Consider the following 21040-nt stretch of genomic DNA (forward strand, 5'->3'; position numbering starts at 1 on the left):
CCCAATGTATGACCACAATTAAAATAAAGGAATGCCCTTGGTTATCCAAAGGAGCTGTGCTTTTTAAATCTTTGTTTGTATTCTACTCTGACTTCACAGGCATCAGCTAGTGTATCTCTTTGGATATATTTCCTTTGAGTTTTGCTGTTTGGGACTACACTTTTCTCTTCTCTGTTTCTCTCAGTTCTGTAGAACAGAGGTGAATAAAGCAAGGGATAAATGTCAGTAATAAAATACAAAAAGCCGTTCCTTCTCTCATGTTCCTTTTTTCTTGCTTTGTCCAACATAAATTTTCTGTACCTATTCTATTCCAAAGAGAAAAGAAAAGATCCTTCATCTTTTATAACTTTGCAGGAAGGCCTCCTGAAACCTCTGGTTCTGACCACAGTCTCACCATCATGGCAAGTTGTTCATCTTTGTGGCATCTTCCTTAGATGGCGGTCTTGATGCTGAAGGAGTAAAATCAGTGCTAACAATTGGACCAAAACCTGTTGCCTATCACGGCCTCTAAAGACTCAAGTTAGCCTCTCTATTAACTTGCCTAGAGGCTTACAGAAAATTGCAGATGCTAGCTCACGTGTTACTGCAACAATACTAATATTTTTAGATGGGAAAATGGGAAGTAAGTAACCACAAAAACTGACTTTTGCAGATATTCACCGTAAGCATAAATCTGATCTTTGCAATCAAAATAGTACAGTGATTGACATATCCACGTCATTATTAATCAGCATTTATGGTGCAACTATATAAAGGCTGTTTTTCTACCCTCCTTCAGTGGGCAGAACCTTGTGGCGTGTCCCCTGCACAGTTCAATCAACTTGGCTCAAGCAGATCATGTGGTCTCCACTCATCATTTGGGTCTTGGGGAATTTTCCCCCTGCGATGCTCACTTTGCAAGTTGAGATTCTCCCCAGCTCTTTTGGAGGCAGCGATCCAGCCCAGGAAGAGGCCAAGCTATAGAGAGGGAAAGAAGGTTTGCAAATTCCACATTCTGCTACCAGCGCAATTTGCGAGGCCGCGGTCTTGAACCAAACCACTAAGAAAATACGTTCAAATTGAGTTGTTTGTTGGAGGGGTTTATCTGCCACCCTTAATTCCCCACTGGTAAGGCTGAAAATGCAAAGAAATAATTTGCTCTGGTTGGGCTGCCTCAGCAGCTGAGTGCTTCATTAAAAGCTCATCGAGCTGTTAATATTACTCATAAGCAGCACTCAGTAGGACTCCAATGGGTTGTGGGTGGGGTAAGGTTCCTTGTTTAATTCTTCGTTAAGCGCTTTGATTTGTGGTGGTGTGCAGCCAGAAAGTGGCTTGTACCCGACGTAAAAAAATGAATTTCATTCTGGCCAAAGGGGATACAGCGGGGTTTGGGCCAAGCCCTCTCCGGCCTCAGCAGTGGCCACAGAGAGAAAGCATGGTAGGAGCAGCAGTGCAATTGCCTTGTCCCCGCTGGACAGCCACTTCTTTGGACCCGCTAATCAGTATCCCATCACTGCGTAGAATTCAGCCTCCATTTCTCCCACTCCGGGCATAGACCCAGTTCCAGTGTTGCTCCAAGTGCATCTCAGAAGCCTGTTGACCTTCCTTCCTCACCTCCAGAGGGAAGACAAGGGAGAAACTGCGGGTCCCTCGTCCGAAGATATGCCACCTTCAGTCCTCCAAGGTTTGACAGCCATGCCATACCTGATGTCCCACCAACAAGCTGAATCCTGGCCTGGAGACCTTTTTCTCTACAGGGCCCATGTAACCTATTCCTAAATGCCCAGAGGTTGCTTTCACCCATGTGTATAATCACAGGATCAACTTTAATTTGAACTTATATTTAAGAAACATATTCTGAGCTTCTGATATTATCATTAGTAGCAGCATCAGCAGTAGCAATAGCAGTTCTTCTCTTGCACTTCCTGACTCCAGAAATCATTCAGAAGATTCCCCATCTCTAACCATGAGGGCTGCTTTAGGTGATGATCAAGAGTTCTTGTAGAATTCATGGGCAAATTACCCAGGAATTTCCTTGTTGCCAAGGTAAGGCATTTGATCTCTCTCTGCTCTCCTTAATAACTGCCTGATTAACAGCTTTGATTCCAAAACTGGATCCCTGAAGAAGAGGCAACTGTGTTAAATTGTGTAGGTGAAACGAGTCAGCTAACTAATTGCACTGATTCTGACAGTTCAAACTTGGTTGGGGTGGTGCCATTTTAATCTCTGAAAATACGCAGGTATACTTGGTGAGATCAAGGCTTATGGAACCCACCACTCCTTGAGAAGCAGAGGAGCTGGGGGAAAAAGATGCCTTCTTGTCTGTTCACCAGGGAATGATGTCCTTGAACATGGATGGAGCAGGGATACATTATGCTTTATAAAAGCCAGCCGTTTCCACTGTGTCCCCACAGCACGGCCAGTAGGAGCTATGGTCTATCAAGGTTCGGGGGGCCACAACTTGTTCATTCCTTGGGCAGGGGAGATCCCTCCTCTAAGCTGCCTATCAAAGAGCATTACGTGAATAAGCCATCATGATCAATCCAAGTGGTCAGCATCGCCAGGCCCCCGCCGTTCTTTGAAGAACTGGAGAAATGTTTCTGGTGGTTCTGCTCCCTTGAAGGAGCTGCAATCCTCTCCAAGTTCAGCAGCATGTAGACAAAAAACGCTTCCAAAGATCTGGCTGATGAAAAGCAAGCATCAGCCTTTCAGCTTACTGAGCAGCTGGGACACATCTGAACCAAGAGGCTTAAGAATGAGTGTATAAAGAGATGTACTTGCGCCGTAGCGACCCAGTTTGGGAACAACAGTGCAATCGGTGAGCTTCTTGTTGAAAATCAACCCTTAATTCATCTCACTTTCTTTGACTCATTCACCCATCGATGAGCCCTCAGCTGTCAATCTAGCTGGCAAGGGAGGAAAGGAGCAATTTGCTCCCACTCCTGGGTAAACCCCTCTAGCGGGTGGGGTGTCCCTTTCTTATCAGCTGAAAAAAGATTTCCGGGATTAAAAGTTATTTGAGAAAATCCATATGGATGCTTATTTCTTGCAATTGACTAAGAAAAATCAGGAGGCTCCGACAATCTATTCTGTGTTCTTGAAGCCACTGTTAAAGAATCAAATGCATTTCATGGATCTGTGCAGAGATGACAACAGGGTGCATTCATGCCATGCTCAGAGGAAGGATGGGCTAGAGATGCAGCATTTATATCAGTGGGGGGAGAGACTGGAGATCTTTTTTTTCTTGTGCATCAGATACATCTGTCATCCTCGGTGTATGCACTGTATGCGTGTGCAGTATGCGCCCTGAGGAATTGAAATGTTTCTTTCTTTGAGGAAACGCATTAATAAAATAATTGTCATTTAATTAGTATCATCATCACCACCATTATTTCATTATGTCTAATTGCCACCCCCCCCCCCCCAGCAGAATGGCTACATTTTGTTTTGCACTTCACTTTTTAACGATGCCCCAAACATTTTTCCCTAACCTTGCAAAGGGCCAACGTGTCAGCCCCTCCACCTCTTTTTATTTATGCTTCGGATGAGCAATGCAAGTTGCTTGCAGTTCCCAGTTAGTTTCATGGAATTGTTTCTTTTTTTTTTTTCTTTTCTCTCCCACCCACCCCACCCCACCCCCTTTTGGGTGTGTGAGTCTGTCGTTTAATGGAGCGGTAAATAAGAATTTCTGATAATGAGCTCAAGCATCTGTCACAACAACCTGGCGCTGGTTATTAACATTTCCATTAACGGCAGGGTGGGCAGCAATAATAAGGAAGCAGCACAGTTAGAACAAAATAAATAGTTGGTGTCAGGCAGAGTGGGTGTTAATTACTATTTTATTTTATAACCCCAGAGAGGAATCGAGGAGGAAATATATAAATATATAATGATGATGTGCCTTATGAAGGTCAGAGCCTGTAAAGAAGGAAGCCATTGGAGGAGGAGTAGATAATTGGGTTTTGTATTTTGGGTAGCTAATGTTTTATGGTTTCCATTTGTGGGGCGTTGAATGGGCACCGAGCATCAAGAGCTGGGCTCTCTGGCACTGTGGGCGGAAGTTCCTGCGGTCCCCTCTGCGGGCGAGAAAGGCATTGCAGTTGGTTGTCGTTTAGCTACCTTGGAAAAGTTGGTTGCCTCCGGTGATCCACGCTAAAATCAATTTGGTGTATCGGGTGCATCCGTCCCCAGTTAACAATGGCCTTGTATGCACCCGCTAAATCTGATTGTTTGATCAGGAGAAAGAATGTCTATGTGGGCTTTTTGATTTTACTGGCGAGCCTGGGCAGTGAAAATTACATGCGTTTATTTATTCGACTTCTATCCCGCCATTCGATTCTAGCGCATAATTAAGATGGCTGAAATACCTGTCAAATTAAATCCCCCCATACTTGCTTTGTGCTTTCCAAAGGCCAGCTTGCAGGAGGAACGTTCACACGGCTTCTGCAAAGGGTTCACGAGCCTCCAGGAGAAGAGAGCTCCGCGGTTGGGGAGAGCGGGTTTCCCCTGACAACGGACCCCTGAAAGAATTCATCTTCTGTTTGTCTCCTGGTTTTGTCTCCTGGTTTTAAATTCTGTCTCCTGGTTTTAAAATCATTTGGGGGCAGTTTCAGAAAGGAAATGGAGCTGAGCTTCCCAAACTGCAAACTAGGAGGAGCAGCAACAGTTGGGTTTTGGTCTCTGCTCTCGGTCCCCTGCAGCCAAAGAAAAACTCACAATATTGGACAGTTGATGGAAGAATCTGGCAACGGAATTCCTTTGGGGCCAGAGTCTCCAGAGATGATGTTGAGGGCAGCAGCAGTCCTTGGGAAATCTAACGCACACCAACCTTCTGGTCTGTTGAGATCTTTTTCTATGGTGTCAGCTCAATGATCAGAGCCTCCTCGTTCTCCCAATGCCTTTTCTCTGCTTTCTTTCCCAAGCTCCAGCAATGCCTCCCCAGAATATCCATATCAACGCCCTGTCTGCAAGTCAGCTGGAGGTCACCTGGGACCCACCTCCCGTGGACAGCCAGAATGGAAACATACAAGGCTACAAGGCAAGCTGTTGTAGAAATGCCTGTCAGAGATTAGCCAGGGTGCATTTTCTGACTCTCTGAGCGAGACACAAACACAAATTGCACAAGTCCATCTTGCTTCCGTGGACATTTAACTATTGGATTATTTAACTATTTCATTTTAATGCTTCCTTTTGACCCCAGTGGCCCTGCTCTCGCAGTGTCTACCAATCTCAATAAGTTAGAAATGCAACCAGTTGCAAATCTACAGCAAGCAGCTGAAGAATCAGGACAGCCACAGCAGTGCCAGCTGAGACCAGCCTTTGCTGTTCCCAAACTGCAAAGGATGTGTTGGCTGGGGAGGATGGGAGTTGAAGCCTAACACAGTTGGACCCCCCCTTCTCTCAACTCAAAGAAGGGGAGCTCAGGCTTCCTCACTCAAGTAGATCTACAAGTTCTCTTAAAAGAAAGTCTCAGGGGAGCCTAAGCCTTAAAAAGCAGAAGTTGAGAATATTAGACATGATGCTTTCATTAAAGAGTTCCCATCAAGAGGTATAGTTGCTGCTGCACCTCTTCTGAAATGGCGGGCTGATGGGATTCAGGTGACAATGGGCAGTTCTAAATGCACCCTAGCCACAGATCATAAGGAATCGTTCCCAGAAACCAACCAGAAACCATTTGTCTCACGTTAAGAATATTTTCTGGGTCGTAACTATCTGCCAGTCACACTTCTAATATCATTCGTTTCCAAATGCCCTTTGAAATTGCCTGGTGTCAAATATGCAAATGCAAGAGTAGTCCAATCTAGATATTGCCAGAGTAATTACTCAAAGCCAACTCCTCCACCTTAGGAAGGGTGACGTTAGGAGACTAGTCCAAGTTGGAGACGAGCATACCAGGTGACTGTCATTAGCTAGAGGTCTGGTAGCACCCCAGGTCCCAGACCCCCTCCAAGAGTCAATTTAGCCAATGGCCCATGACTGGCCTCTAAAACACTGAGGTGGTATTATTCTTCTGATCAGTCTTGGGGCTTGGCCATCGTCCATTGCCTGGCTCATCCTCCGCCTGCATGTGAGAGCCACAAATGGAGAAGGAGGGAGCCAATGAAATAAGCTGGCATTGCTCTTTGGCAGAAACTGCTACCTGCTGCAGCAATTTGCATACCTTCCCTTTTGTTTGTGCACAGGCTGTTCCGAAAGCTGGGCTTGTAGACACCAGAGCTGACTCTTGGCTGGACAGTGAGGTCAGGTTCCTGGTGAGCTTTGGGTAGAACTGGCGAATCATTACGCTCATGAGTGGGTCTCCACTGCCAAGCCAGGTGCTCTGCTAGAGAGCTATGAGAAAGTGGGTTAGGGTTTTTCTTTTAATCATTGGCAATCATGCTAACCTGGCCATGAAGTGGCTAGATATTGAGCAAGCCCTGCCGGTGCTCAGCCCCAAGGATCGCCTGCTAGATCTAAAGTGCACTGGGATTCCAACTCCTAGAATTCCCTGCCATGAGGTGACAGGTGTGCTGGTTGGGAATTGGAGTGGGAAATGATTTCATGGTAACTTGAAGGGTAGAATATGGGGCTCACCTTTTTTTCCCCCCAACTAGGTTTATTATTGGGAGGAAGACAGTCAGAACGACACTGAAAAAGTGAAGGTCCTTTTCCTCCCAGATACAAGCATCCGGCTCAAAAACCTGACCAGTCACTCCAAGTATCTGGTCTGTATTTCCGCTTTTAACACAGCAGGGGATGGACCCAAGACAAGCCCTGGGGAAGGCAGGACACTCCAGGCAGGTAAGCAGAAGAAGGGTCTACAGAGTAGGCCTCTACAGAGTAGATGTCATGCTTTGCATTCTTAATTCGGTGGTTGGGCTCACACAGGGTACCAGAGCATAGTATGTTTTACCCAAGGCTTGTTAAATGAGCTAGAGTTGGCTGCGTTCACATTGCACCAAGCCATAAACCATGGTTTACAAATCAAGATGGCTGGGCTCCATATCATGCCAAGCCCTAGCCAAACACACCTCATTATAGCTTAGGAAAATGTGTGAACCTCGTCAGTGTCTCCTCTCCTGTGGGTTAAACAATGTTGGAAAGTCAGAGATCAGGTACTTCATAAACAAGGATTTTTTTTTCTCCTAAGTATGTGTGTCTCATTCTCAAATCTCAGCGTTCTGACACGCTGAAGATAACATTAAGTAGTTGGCCGTTCTTCTTAGCTGCTTCCCTGTGAATGTGACATCACACACATCCTAGCCCAAATCTGCACCCAGCTGATCAGCTTCCCTGAACCTGTAGTTGAAATCATGTAGGTAGGGTCAAGATCCCAAAATAGCCAGGTAGGGTGTTATATTCTAAAGAGGCTCTGTCCTTGTAGAACAGTTTGTAATTTTTGCCTAGGCTGAAATTACACCATTGTGTATTGATACTGTCAGAGATACCATAAGAAATACGCAGCAGATTGGGCCGAAATAATCCCTATCAGAAGGTTTTATCTTGCTGGATCAGGGTCTGTTCATATCTCTGTAGGGTTCCTTTTTGTGCTTCTCCAGTCCGTATGCATGTGAGCTGGTAAGTACTGAAGATGGTTGGTTTGTTTGTTTGTTTTTCAAACTTCTATTACCGCCCATCTCCCCCAAGAAAGGGGGACTCTGGGCGGTTTACAATAAAGCCAGAATTAAAATCATAAGGTATAAAGTACAATAAAGACACTGATAAATAAGAATAAAATTGTTGTCCAGTGCAGGTGGGAAAACTGTCCCCCAAATCCAATATAAATCCAAGCACCGAACAGTTGCAAGAGGCCTTCTCGTGGCAATGAGCAAAAGAGTGATTGTTTGGGAAGGAGTTTCCTAATCACAACTGATCAAAAGTCCAGACAGAAAAACAGAAGACAGTTTTTGTTACAGGCCCTGGTACCAGTCTTATAGGCCAGACACAATGCCCTAATAAATAAATACATTTTGCGTGGGGCATGGCAACATTTGTGACCCTGCTGACACCAAGCATTCCTTCTGTTTTATTTCTTCCAGCTCCAAGCGCCCCCAGTTTCTTGATTTTCTCTGAAATCACGTGCTCTACACTTAATATGTCTTGGGGAGAACCAACAGCAGCCAATGGGATCTTGCAGGGTTATCGGGTGATCTATGAACCTTTGGCTCCAGTTCAAGGTAAAAATGCCCAGGAAGGATTTGCTAGTCTTGGGAGATGGGTGATCTATCATTGAGATGTGGTTGATCTTTATATACATCCATTCTTCTTCTCTTTCTCTTTTGGCAAAGGCTAATTTGGGCAACCTACTTGAGGCAGCTTACATGAGAAACCAGTTTCTTCTCCCTGAGCGTTTCCATGGGCTTGTTTCCTAGAAAATATGCAAAGACATGCTAAATTCAGACCTGCCAAATCCTTTCTAAGATGAGCAGTCTGTGCTCTGGGTTTCTTTACGTAATAGGAATGACCCCACCACCTTTCCTCCCACCTTCAGTTGACCCACTTTAAAACTGTAGCCACACCTAACGTAGGGTAGCTGGGTCCACCATGTCTCAGCCATTTTTACAGTCTCTCCAGCTGGTGCAATGAATTTTTGTTTTCTGAAGCAAATAAATAAAACACACGTGGAGTGCAATCAGAATCTGTTCTCTACCCACATCTCGCCTTTTTCATTCTTGCTCATTTTCTGCCCCCATGTGACCACAATGGATGAGAAATTGGGAAAGTGACAGAGACAGGGCTTCAAGACAGGCAGGCCCTGTTTTCATGGGGTGCTCTAGAAGGTTGATATCTCCATCTTGGGAGACATAAAATCTAACTAATCCCCTAGTCAACCATTCAGATGTCACAGCTGACTGGTGGAAGGTACTTTAGCCCCAAACAAGGCTAAGTTTACTTGGGGCAAAATTAATCTCATGGGGTGATTGGCAGATCACTCTCCCCATTTTCCTATTTGCATGTCACCCTACCCTATATGACACAGTCTAATATGTCATCTAAACAAAGCCAATGAGTTTCCAACACTAATTTTGGAAGTGACATCGACATCAAGATTGCAGTCAGTGAGAAAAGCTGGTTTTTCCAAGCCTCAGAATCTGAAGGCAACGATGGATGCCCACTTTTACAGTTAGTCACAAATGTTCACTTTTCTAATCTCCCTTGAGAGCGTTTCCTGCCAAGGGAAGACGTATTAAAGGAGCGGGCATCAAAATAATCCATCAGCCCAAAATTGCTCTAAAATTTCTTGGGAATGAAATAGACTGGCTTATTTTTCTCGTGCTAGGCTCATAACACGATGCAGTCTATATTTTGGACACCTTGCTTATTTCCTGCACTAGCACGTAAACATTCTCCATCCAGCCCTGGGTCTAATACATCCCTCCACTTGAAGGGAACTTAAATTGTGAAATTAATTTCCCAAACTAACAGCAGAAAAATAATTGGTAATATGCCTGCAGATGAGTATAAAATAATTCGAAGAGTAACATTGAAAGGGGAAAAAAAGGCAGGTTATTTAATATTTATTGCGTATTTCTGCGGTCTGTTGGGGTTTCAGCTGGATCTTTGATTTTGACTGCAACTAATTCAGCTGATTCAAATGAAGAAGGAACCATCGTGTGCCTTATTTGGGCTTTTTCTTCTGAGTAGGGAGAGAGAAAAGTCTGAAGTTCCATCCCACGTGCTGAACAAACCCTAAGTCGCCATGGCCATGCGGGGTGGGGGGGAAGTGCAGGTTTCACACAACAAGAATGTGAAATTTTAGCCAAGAACCCCAAGAAGGGTCTGCGAGAGACTGAGATGTCTTCTGCTATGTGATGTCTCCTGCAAAACCTACAAGTTATCTATCTTCTATAAATATTTGCTTACCTGGAATGTTTTAGAAATAGATTCCACCTGCTGGTGGGATGTAAACAGCCATTGTCAGGGAAGAGACCTCCCTCCCTACCAGATCATTGGAAGGCTATTACAGATACGATCAGAAAGTTCTGCCCCTGATGTACAAGGGGATATATTGGTTCTCAATGGGAAATAGATCAGATGCTGGAAGTCTTGTAACCCCGCCCCATCCTTTTCCATAAATCTTGCTAAAGAGAACTCTGCGAGAGTCAGGCTTGGCAAGAATCACTTTCAGGTTTAGGCAGCTGCCAAAGAATCTGACATTCCTCTTCAAAAATTTATCCCTGACAGCAGTTCAACTGTTGGAATGATTTCTTTGCTGGGGAGTTGGTGAATATGTTGTTCCTGAGGGCCTTTTCTATGCTCAGGTTTCTGTTGGTTTGTTTTTTCCTTGATTCCCGTTCAGAATTGATTGCAACTGGTATTGCAGCAACTGAAGAGGGAGCATTAGCCTGCTTCCCCTTTCACGCCACAGGACAAGCAACAATACTTTCCCATTTTTGTCCACCGTTTTCTCTACAACAGATGGTGCTTGAGCAATCTTTAACTGACAAAGCTCTAGGAAAGCTGTGCAGGAGAGACCCAGAGACAGCATTTGCATGTAGAAATATCTGATTGCACTGTGTGCCTTCAGGAATTTGGGGGTTTCTGCATATTTTCAAAATGGTTATTTTATATTTCCCTGTAACATTCTGCTTCAGATACAGACGTGCCCCTCATTTCGAGGGTTTCAAAGTGCTTTTTTAAAGAAGGGGCTCCCTGCAGACTTCTCCTCTGTGGCTGGATTTTCCTCATATTTGAACTCGCTCCTTACAGACTGTTTAAAATTCAATTCCCCTAATATTAGATGATAACAAACTAACCCTAGAGCCATTCTTCGCCACGGTTTTAAATAATAATATCGTTGGGATTTTTTTGTTCTCCAGCTTTGACTGAGAAATTGGGTGATCCCTCTAGAGCAGTGTTTCTCAACCTTGGCCACTTTAAGACCTGTGGACTTCAACTCCCAGAATTCAAGGCTGGCTGGGGAATTCTGGGAGTTGAGGTCCACACATCTTAAAGTGGCCAAGGTGGAGAAACACTGCCCTAGAGACAGTGGATGGCACCCAATGTAGTTGGCCCGGTCCCCTCCCCTCTGACTCTGATCTCAAATTGCAGCTAGAAGGAGCGATTGAACCAAGCTGCTCTGGAAAGTCCTGGATTTGATTTAACCAACCCAAACAGAATTAAGTTTTGTTGAGATGCCAGCTATTGCTGGCTACCCAGTTAACTGCCAGGCCAGAGAAAATCCTCTTGGGCTTTTCCATGAATACGAACTGCAACACTGCAGTCACAGCATAAGGAAGTATTTTGAAAGGGAGGGAAGAGATTGATTTTCTAATGAGTCTCAAGGGTGCCACTACTTAACTTTAAAACTCAAAAAGCAACCTTCAGACTTTAGGCCCTCAGTCAGAAGGGGAAGAGGCCCTGCATCCACCTTCCTCTGTTAGAAGCCTATCCTAATCTAAAGGAAGTGCAGTTCGATCCCAGAAGGTGACTCCTGACATTCTTTTTTTCCACACAAGCCTATGAGACCATTTTCCCCATAAATACGCTTAATAAAATAGCATCTCTCTCTCTAAGCTGATTTGAAGGAAACCGAGTCAAACTTTTCACAGGGAAGCACATATCTGCCACCTCTTTCTCCTCTGCTGTTGGCTGTTTCCCTCTTTTAGAAGGACTTGACCAACAAGCAGTAGAAATCTGAAGTGCTGAAAGGCTTAGACTCACCTTGCTTTCCTGTAAAATCTTGAGACGTTGGTCAGTAGAGACTTGGCCTAGCAGGTTTTCTCCCCAGGCGTGATTGGACAGAAGGATGAGGTTAAAGGACCCCCATGGCGTCAGTTTGGGTTTTTAGAGAGAGTTACATTGCCACAGTTCCTTCTGCTCGCCTCTTTCTTCTCTCCCCGCGTAATCAGCGAGGCTAATCTCCAGCCTCTTGAAAATTTCCCAACTGCGCTGTAAGTTTCCCCCTCCCCTCGCCAGTCTCCACTTATCAAGCCTCGAGTCTAATTACACTTATCTCTGCTGAAAATTGGCCGTTACTGCCACTTAAATTCCCACTAATTGTAAGAAATACTTCTTTGGCAAACGGCTTGATAATTCTGCTGGTAATCTAGTTGGCATTGTTTCTGCCGTTTCACCGCTTGTTTACTTCCCCTCTTCTCGCATTTCCCTCCTTCCAGTCTTTCCTTGCTTTGAACACTCTCACCTTTTGGCCATTTTTTTAGGGGTGAGCAAAGTGGTGACCGTGGACATCGAGGGCAATTGGCAGCGCTGGCTGAAGGTCAGAGATCTCACGAAAGGGATGACCTACTTGTTTCGAGTGCAAGCCAAGACCATTATCTATGGACCTGAGCTGCAAGCCAACATCACAGCTGGGCCAGCAGAGGGTAAGGGAGACCTGAGGGGCCTGCCAAAGACGAACCGCCACAACTACGACAAAGGTGGGAGCTGATTCGGCACCCACAGCAAAGATTCAAAATGCATTTCCAAGCCGAGGGAGCATTACGTTGCAAGGCGAGATTCACTGGTGTCTCTAAGACAGAGTCTCAGCATGTGAGGACCAGCCCGGAAACTGTAATGATAGATTCTGCAGTTTTGGAGTGGGGTGGGTGAGCGGGAAGTATTTTCAAAACGTTCTCAGAAGTTATTATGGATAATGGCCCTTCACTAGGGGAAGAAAATCCAAAGGAACCACTTTAGAATAGTGTCTCCATTTGATTTGTGGGTTGATCCTCATTAAAGGATCTTTTACGCTATCGTGTTCTTTGAAATACTCAGTGAGCCAGAGAGGGGCCTCTGGCAGGCTGCCCCTGATAGGAGTCAGGGCTTTCTGATGACACATTCTGGCTTAATTTATATGCAAGGATCAAAATGTGGTGGTCACATCCAGGTACAAAGGACCCTCACCTCTTACCCAAAGAGGCAATTTTGCTGGAGGCTGGCAGATCTCTCTCTCTCTCGTCCCAAAGGTAATTAGGGAGCACAGTATGAATAATCTCTTCTTTCATTCTCCTGCCTCAACTATCACTCTTTTTGTTCCACTCCTACAGGATCTCCTGGTTCTCCACAGCATGTGCTGGTCTCAAAAACTGCCTCTGGACTCACTTTATACTGGACAGAGGGAGCTTCAGGAGTTAAGCCTATCACTGGCTATGTCATAGAAAGTAGGCCTTCAGGTAGGTCATAGTCTCTGCCCAGCAGAACATCAAAATCAACCGACTGAGCAAACCCAGTTAGAACAAAAGAAAGAGAGAGAGATTGGGTTAGGAACACATCCTGAGCCATTTGTGTTTGAAGCTCCCCTCCTTCTGGGCTCTTGATGCCATCAGCATGATGAAGTAGCTCCTTTTCTGGATTCCTGCTGTCTGAGACAGAATCTCTACATGTACAGGATCCACAGAGCACAGCCCAGACACGGATTCTTAGGGGGCCAGAACGGGAAAATCCACCCCATTCTCTTTTTCATGACGGTTATCCCTCTGTCTGTCAGTCTCACAAGATTTGAGATAGAGTGAGGGTCTGATACTCCTAAGAGGAGCACTTCTCTCCCAAGGACAACCATGAAGTTAGACTTCATTCAGCCCCAACCTGGTTCATGAGAAGCCCAAGGAGAGAGGCACAACCAGCTATAGAACTTTTGTCCATAACCCTTGACTTGCTTGTTCAGAGCAGAACCCTAGCCCACAAAGGAGGGATGATTCCTGATACAGGCTGACACAGGGCAATATTGTCCACTTATGTTTCAGGGCATGCACCCCTGTTACTCTATGGTGGGTTCTCTTCTGGATCTACTCCAGTGCCACTGATGAGGATCCCATCACCCAAATACTCCTCTTGGTTGGGATGCCACCTTGATCCCAGGTTCCCCTTGATCCCAGTCTCCATGAGTCCTCTAGATTCCCAGAAGTGTTTTCTCTTCTGCTGCCCTCCGAACGCTGTACAATTTTTCAAAGCATTATTTCCTAGAAGGCCTCGCTAAACATTAGGTCTACCTTGTTTCTCTGAAACCCAGACAAATCATCCTCCCACCATCATTAGAACTTTCCCTTAACTGCCTGTTATTGAAGCTTCTCAGATGCCTTCAGCATTCCCTCACCCCAGCCCTCGCATTATCCCAACAAGTGGATAAGGCTACAAATTCCTGTTCTTGCTGAGAACAGGCATTTTTCCATCCCAGTGCTTATCTCGAGTACTCCATTGTATTTCCTTAATTTCCAGAATGTAGCTCTGATAACAGTTTTCACAACCAAGTTAATGAAACATGCTTAGCATTCAAGGATCACCATTTCAAGGCTGGCCCTCCTCCCCCCCTCCCCCCTCCCTGCAGTCACTGGAGCTTGTAACCCACTTTTTCATCCATTTAAATTAATTAATGTTCCGAGTAAAACAAGACTATCTAGGGATGGCCCATCCATCATAACAAAATGAAGGGAAACTAGGCTTCTTCTGGTTTTTTTTCCTGTAGAAACATTTTGTTCGTCTAGTTCAATTCATTTCAATGAAGCTTGCCCAGGAAAATGTCCAAGACAGATATTAATTAGAAAACTTGGGGATTTGCACTGTGGGATACCTCTGTATCTTCTCCCCCAGAACCAAGACCCTGAATATTCCATCAATGTATATGCAGGAAAGACCTGCGTCAGATGATGCTTCCATGTGGGAAAGGATACTGAGATAACTCTTCCTATCTTTGGTAGAGATTTACTTTACCAAGAAGGAAATTTCTACTTCCATCATCCCTGTACTGGATCTGTTATTCACCCACTAATCCAGGGTTTCCCAAACAGGGTTCTGTGGCACCCTTGGGTTCCACAAGAGGTCACTAGGGGTTCCCTGGGAGATCATGATTTATTTAAAAAATTATTTCCGATTTGGGCAACTTCACATTAAAGAAGTAAGTTTCATTCTTTAATGTTAGTTGTAAGTAAAGGTAAAGGTTTCCCTTGACATTAAGTCCAGTCGTGTCCGACTCTAGGGGGCGGTGCTCATCTCCGTTTCAAAGCCGAAGAGCCGGCGTTTGTCCGTAGACACCTCCGTGGTCATGTGGCCAGCATGACTACATGGAATGCCGTTACCTGCCCGCTGAGGTGGTACCTATTAATCTACTCACATTTTGCATGTTTTCGAACTGCTAGGTTGGCAGGAGCTGGGACTAGCCACGGGCGCTCACCCTGTCACGCAGGTTCGAACCGCCGACCTTCCGATCGGCAAGCTCAGCAGCTCAGCGGTTTAACCCGCAGTGCCACCGCGTCCCTTTAGTTGTAGAACACTGTTAATGTATATGTACAGGCCTACCCATGAAACGAATATAATAATTTTGCTACTTCTGGCCTATCCTTGAGCCTGAATGTGCAGGGGTTCCCCAAGGCCTGAGAAATATTTCAAGGGTTCCTCCAGGGTCAAAAGGTGGAGGAAGGCCACTCTAATCGTTTTCAGCATCGTAGCTACCAGAACAGAGTACATCGGTGCGCCAGGAAGCGGTTGAGAAGATCCCTCTGAGGAAGCTTTTAGCTACCTTAATGCGGCTTTGTGCAGCCTGGCCCCACTCCATTGAATCTGTAAATAGGGAGGAAAGGAGACCCCACCAGGCCTTACCCACTGTGTTGTTCAATTCCTCCACAGATTATTTAAATCCTATTAATTTCTTTGCAATAAGTGGACAGGGTGGCGGTGCACTGAAGTTCCTATCCTTTATATGGCTGGAATCTGCACAAAGTGTGAAATGTGATCCAGGGAAAGTGAAAGACATTAGTTCAACTGCTTCAGCTTCATTGAAAACACTCCATATCTTTGCATGCCAAATTTTCGTGTGTTTTGGACGGTCCACTGTCTGGTTGCAGAGCTCGGCAGAAGAGGGGGTTGAATCATTTTATCCTGAGTCGCTATTTTTGCCCAAGGCTGGCCAAGATGCATGGCATCTCATCGTTGGCAGTGATGCACAGCTGGCGGTTGACCCCAAGCCACTGACTTCACATACCAAGCCACAAAAGAGGGAGGATCTTGGCACCTTAACTGGCAGATGAAAAATGCTAGCACTTGATCAATATTTAAACAACTTGCCATTACTTTAGGGCAGCGTTTCTCAAACTTGGCCACTTTAAGATGGGTGGACTCCAATTCCCAGAATCCCCCAGCCAGCATGGGAGTTGAAGTCCACCCATCTTAAAGTGGCCAAGTTTGAGAAATGCTGCTTTAGGGTTTTGCTTCCCAGTTGCTTCCCAGTTCCCAGGCTCCATTATGCTAAACATTCCATTCTGCACCTTCTCTCTCTCTCTCCTTTCTTTTCCCATCACTGCGGTTGTAGTTCTCAGCTGAGGAACTCAAAAAGCATGCCTCCTGCACTCCTCCCCACCCCAATATTCTCTGAATTTCTTAATTTCAAAAGAATATCAAAAGAATATCAAGTAATTATACCTTCAAGGTATAATTACTTGATATTTTTAGAGTATTAGTGCCACTCTTACTGGGGAGCGATATATTTCAAAAGGCGTGAAATAGCTGGATCTGTGTGGATTTTTAAAAACAGAACGTAAACATCCAGAGCCTATTAACACGGCGTGCCACTCCCAATTTGCCAGAAGTTTACATGAGCAAACCTGGCTGCTGGAATGGGCAACTGAGGGCCCTCAGGCCAAATCCAGTCTCTTGAGGAACACCAGGTGTCTCCGCCCCAGGATGTTAAGCTCGTTCAAGCAAATAAGACACACTATTTATTACAAATTTCCAATAGTTAAGTTGCCAAATTAGAGCTAAATAGAATGCATCAAGAGTCTACAGCTTTGACAGCAGGCTTGGTGGCAAGTTTAGCTCATGACTTTCCATTCTCTCCTCCGTGATCCTCAGCCAACCAGCTCTTGACTTGGTGTCAGCCTTACCAGGTAGACCAGACAGGAAACACGACCAGATGAGCTAATTCTACTTTATTGTAAAGCTACATTAACAGAATCTTGCAAGTCTGAAAGTACAATTCTCCCCCCCCCCAGTCTCCTTTACAGCCCAAGAGACTAGGGAGGGTCCCGTCTGGGCCTTTTGCCCCACCCACTATCCAGCTGTGGGCTCTGCCCTCTCTTATCTGACCATTCCCTAGGCAGCACCTCTTCACCTCGTCTCCCAAGGTCTTTCCCACATACCATTACACTTGGCTTCAGAAGGCTTTAAAATTCCTCTGGGGTTGGTGACTCTTCAGGGCCCTTTTATCAAAGCAGTCTTTTTCCCACCTGGCCCAGGACAACCTCTCCAGAATCCAGGGAGAGAATGACTTTTCCCATCCCTTGACACCTGATCGCTTTTAACCAAAGTCTTTCGGCTTTTCTGCATACAAAGAAGATGCGCCGCCATTAAGGTACAAAGCATTTAAGTTGGGAGCAGAACTTGGTGAAGAACCTCTTCACTCTGTAAAGGAAGTATCTTCTGGCTATCTGGGGGAGGAAAAGTTACTCCTTTTTGTGCCCCTGGTGTCTGTGGGGCACTTGCAATAGGTCTTGGAGCATAGAGGAAGCCTCAACAGGGAATAAGAAAGAAAAATCCAGGTTCTTGGGTCCAGCAGAGTCCTTCCCATCCCTGGTAAGGGTTGTCCTCAAGACTTGGATAAAGGGTCTGCAAACATTTGGTTCCTTCCTCCCCTAAGTCAGCCTTACTTGCCACAACCTACAAAACATGGGAGGTTCTGATAAAGGGCTGGCAGAGTGACCAAGCAGGGAAGTTGTGCCTCACGTGGGACTATTTATTATTTACCAAATATGGATAGTCAGATCCTGGTCCACAGCCCATGGAAGGCTCCAGTTGATTCCCTGGGCAATGCACTTTGCTGCAACCAAGAATATATTTCCTCTAGGATCAAAATCCCCAAACACCCAGAAGATGCACTACCTTTCATCCCAGATCAATATGGATGCAGGCAGGGCAGGCAAACAATGTCCCTCATTCCCCCCACTCCACCCCCATGTAGCAGGAAGAATCGAGATTTCCCCATGAACACAGAGTTTGGGGTGGGGTTCCTATCCTCCTTATATTCAGCAGAGGGTTATTTAACGCTTCATTTGGCTTCTCTGCCCCTCCAGAAAAGACGTCCCTCCTGCTCTTTTCAATAGCCTTTTTTATCACTTCCATTTATTCCATTGCAAACATGGACCTCAACCAGCCCAAGCCGGTCAGTTCGAAGCAAAGTCTGGTCGCCTGGCATGTCTCTCCCACGGGGCCATTTTTCCTCCCTTTCTTCCCCTGAACGGCAGGCGTCATGTCAACAGCCTGTCAGCCTTCATTTGGCATCTTTGTCCTTCCAACGATCGGTGCTGTGCTTTCACCCTTTCCTCCTTGAAAATAAATTCACACTTTCACGCGGTTCTCCCCGGCTCCTTTCGGGAGGCTGCTCCAAAGGCTTGGCTGCCGGCGTGGACTGGCGTGCATGGCATGGGCCAGGTTTTACAATGTGACCCTTGCCACATTTGCCCAGGGTGGGGAAATGCCAGTGGTAGCGGAGAGACGTAAAAGTGGCAGGTTTCCATCAGCCCCATCTCTAATGTGGAAGGAATTAATCAAAGATGTCTGCTCCATCCGGCCCTGAAGCTGCAGTTATCTGACTGACGGTGCGATTCAGCCCGCAGCACCCGATTAATTGTCTGTGAAATCTCACTCTTGCATTGGTGCAGCGTCTGTTCTAACACCTGCGACTCGCAGAGCCGCTGGTCACCCCCTGGAAGGATAAAACCTGAAGGCAGAGGAGGGTTTCTGGGCTGTGAGAGAAAGGGTGGGTGGCCTTCTGCTCTTCTCCAGCATCCAGGGGAGTTCCATAAAGCCTCCCTCCCTGACCCCACTGCTAGAGTCAAGACAAGAGGCTAGAAAGCAGTGCGGCATCTGCAACGACAGGATGCTCTAAAAAAAAAGAAGTATTTATTCCCCTTAATCCCCTGTTTCCAAATAAATGTGGCCATCCAAGGCAACAGGAAAGGCAGAGAAGGGGACAGATGTTTCTAAGCAAAAAGCAATTGAGAGCAATTCTCTTGTAACCCCATAACCAGCTGGGCTGCATCTCACAGTACATTAAGCAAGAATTGATGGGGAGTAACAGCACCTATTTTGGGGGAGTATGATTTACTGCGGCAAGCTTTCTTTTTCCTCAGCTTTAAAAATGACTCCTTCCTTTATGAGTCTTCTGCATGCGAGCCTCCCCACCAGGATACAGGAAGTAGATTCTCCACTATCCAGCCTGGGCAATGCAAAAAAGATCCCTCCTCATCCTCGCCGTAGATCTGCAAATGCTTTCTCCTTTTCCAGATTAATTTTCCAACACTTGGGGGTGAATGGTTCGGAGGAGGGAAAAGTAGCTCGCCTTGATGGAAAGTCGTATTGAGTTACAATGAGCTCCCCATTAGGGCCAAAAGAACTGGAATGCTGCTTTCAGAATCCCACCCTTCATAGGGAAACAGAGGTTGTATGTAAGAGGAGAGATGGCCACAACTGAGTGGAAGCTGCACGAGTGCTTCACGTGAAGTCCCACCATCTGGGATGAGATCCACTTGCAGGGTGGGACCTAAAGTAACAAGATCCTCTACTGCTGGTCAGAATAAAGGTGAGATGGACCATGCCTGACTCTCTTTTAGAAAGCTCGGGATGGGCCTCTTACCTATGGAAGACAGGATCTGTATGACAAAAGGGGATGCAGGTAGTCCTCGCTTAATGACCACAATTGGGACCAGGATTTTGGTTGCTGAGCAAAGCAGTCATTAAGCAAATCCAACCTGGTTTTATGACCTTTTCTGCAGCAGTCATTAAGCAAATCACTGCAGGCATTAAGCGAACCACGTGGTCGTTAAAATTACACAGTTCCCCATTGATTTTGCTTGCCAGAAGCCAGCCGGGAAGGTCGGAAATGGTGATCATGTGACACGAGATGCTGCGACAGTCATAAATGCGAATCGGTTGCCAAGCACCCAAATTGTGGTCACGTGACTGTGGGGGCACTGCGACAGTTGTAAGCGTGAGGACCAGTCATAAGCCGATCTTTTCAGCACTGTTGTAAGGCTGAACCATCACTAAACGAATGGTTGTTAAGCAAGGACTACGTGTACCTTAGCAAGATTACCCTCTAAGCCAGTGCTTCTCAACCTTGGCCACTTGAAGAGGTGTGGACTTCAACCCCCATGGCTGGCTGGGGAATTCTGGGAGTTGAAGTCCACACCTCTTAAAGTTCCCAAGGTTGAGAAACCCTGCTCTAAGCATTCCTGTTAAAGAGCAGTGTCAAATCGCCTTGAATGAAGTCTGAAGAGAATGGGAGCTTCAGGTCAAAAACCAGGCCGACTGCTGGCAGAACTGATGGATTTTCCCAGACACTTGAATTCTCTTGTTCTTCACTATTGACACATGGCTGTTGTTGAAGCATGGCTGAAAGGCTGGATTTAGCAGCAACAGCGATTCCTGGAGGCTCTTCTGATGGTATCCACCACCGGAATGTTGTCTTTATCAAGGAGCTAAAAGCATGCTGCACGCACACCCGCAGCCCCAGATTGGAATTCTCCTCAATATTTACTCAGGCAGCCCTATCTATTACACGGACCTTGTGCCGAATAAAGCAAAGCTTTTATTTCTTTGCCAGTTCCCTGAACTATCTGCTCCGTTGTCGCCTCTCTGTCCTCTGTCTCCTGAAGTAAATAAAACTCTCGGCTTCCTTTATTACATTGTAAAATTATTGATTAAAAGCCCTGTCTTTTATTTGATCCTTTGCATTCTGTACAGAAATCCATCCCAATGCTGAGGGGTGGCATTTTGCTGAATTTATGATCCGTGCTGGCAAATGATTCTCCACTGTGGATTTTTAGAGGAGAAATTACCTGTTCTGTCATGAAGTTGCACTCCTAAAATGTGGTTGTGTCTTCAGCCCCCACCCACTGCCTCATCCTTGGGGGCTTGCGAAACACCATAATCAGACAACAGGCAACGGAGAACATATTAATCACTGTCATTGGGGCTCAGAACCTAATGCCTTTCTCCGCTGAAATTTATGGGCAGCCAAGTTTAGAGGCACGGGAGTCAGAGGAACTGAGGATTTTCTACTAGTGGAAAGTCTCTGCATCAGGAACATGCAAGAAAAAGAGAAAAGGGGGCTCCAGACCATTTGTTTCAAGCCAAGTGAAAGATTACCAGGGAT

The 21040-nt window shown here is 45.8% G+C and overlaps 1 protein-coding gene across 2 annotated transcripts in view; it reads left to right on the forward strand.

Annotated features, from left to right (window-relative positions):
• The window catches only part of SDK1 (sidekick cell adhesion molecule 1), a 369862-nt gene that overhangs the window by 331616 nt on the left and 17206 nt on the right, over positions 1-21040 (forward strand). For both annotated transcript variants that reach the window (XM_063315194.1, XM_063315193.1), the window contains exons 35-39: positions 4902-5017; positions 6573-6759; positions 7998-8135; positions 12123-12284; positions 12948-13073. In XM_063315194.1, coding sequence (XP_063171264.1) covers positions 4902-5017; positions 6573-6759; positions 7998-8135; positions 12123-12284; positions 12948-13073 — 729 coding nt within the window. The remainder of the gene's footprint in view (positions 1-4901; positions 5018-6572; positions 6760-7997; positions 8136-12122; positions 12285-12947; positions 13074-21040) is intronic.

This window comes from Candoia aspera, chromosome 14, assembly GCF_035149785.1.
Source record: "Candoia aspera isolate rCanAsp1 chromosome 14, rCanAsp1.hap2, whole genome shotgun sequence".
Taxonomy (NCBI): Eukaryota; Metazoa; Chordata; class Lepidosauria; order Squamata; family Boidae; genus Candoia; species Candoia aspera.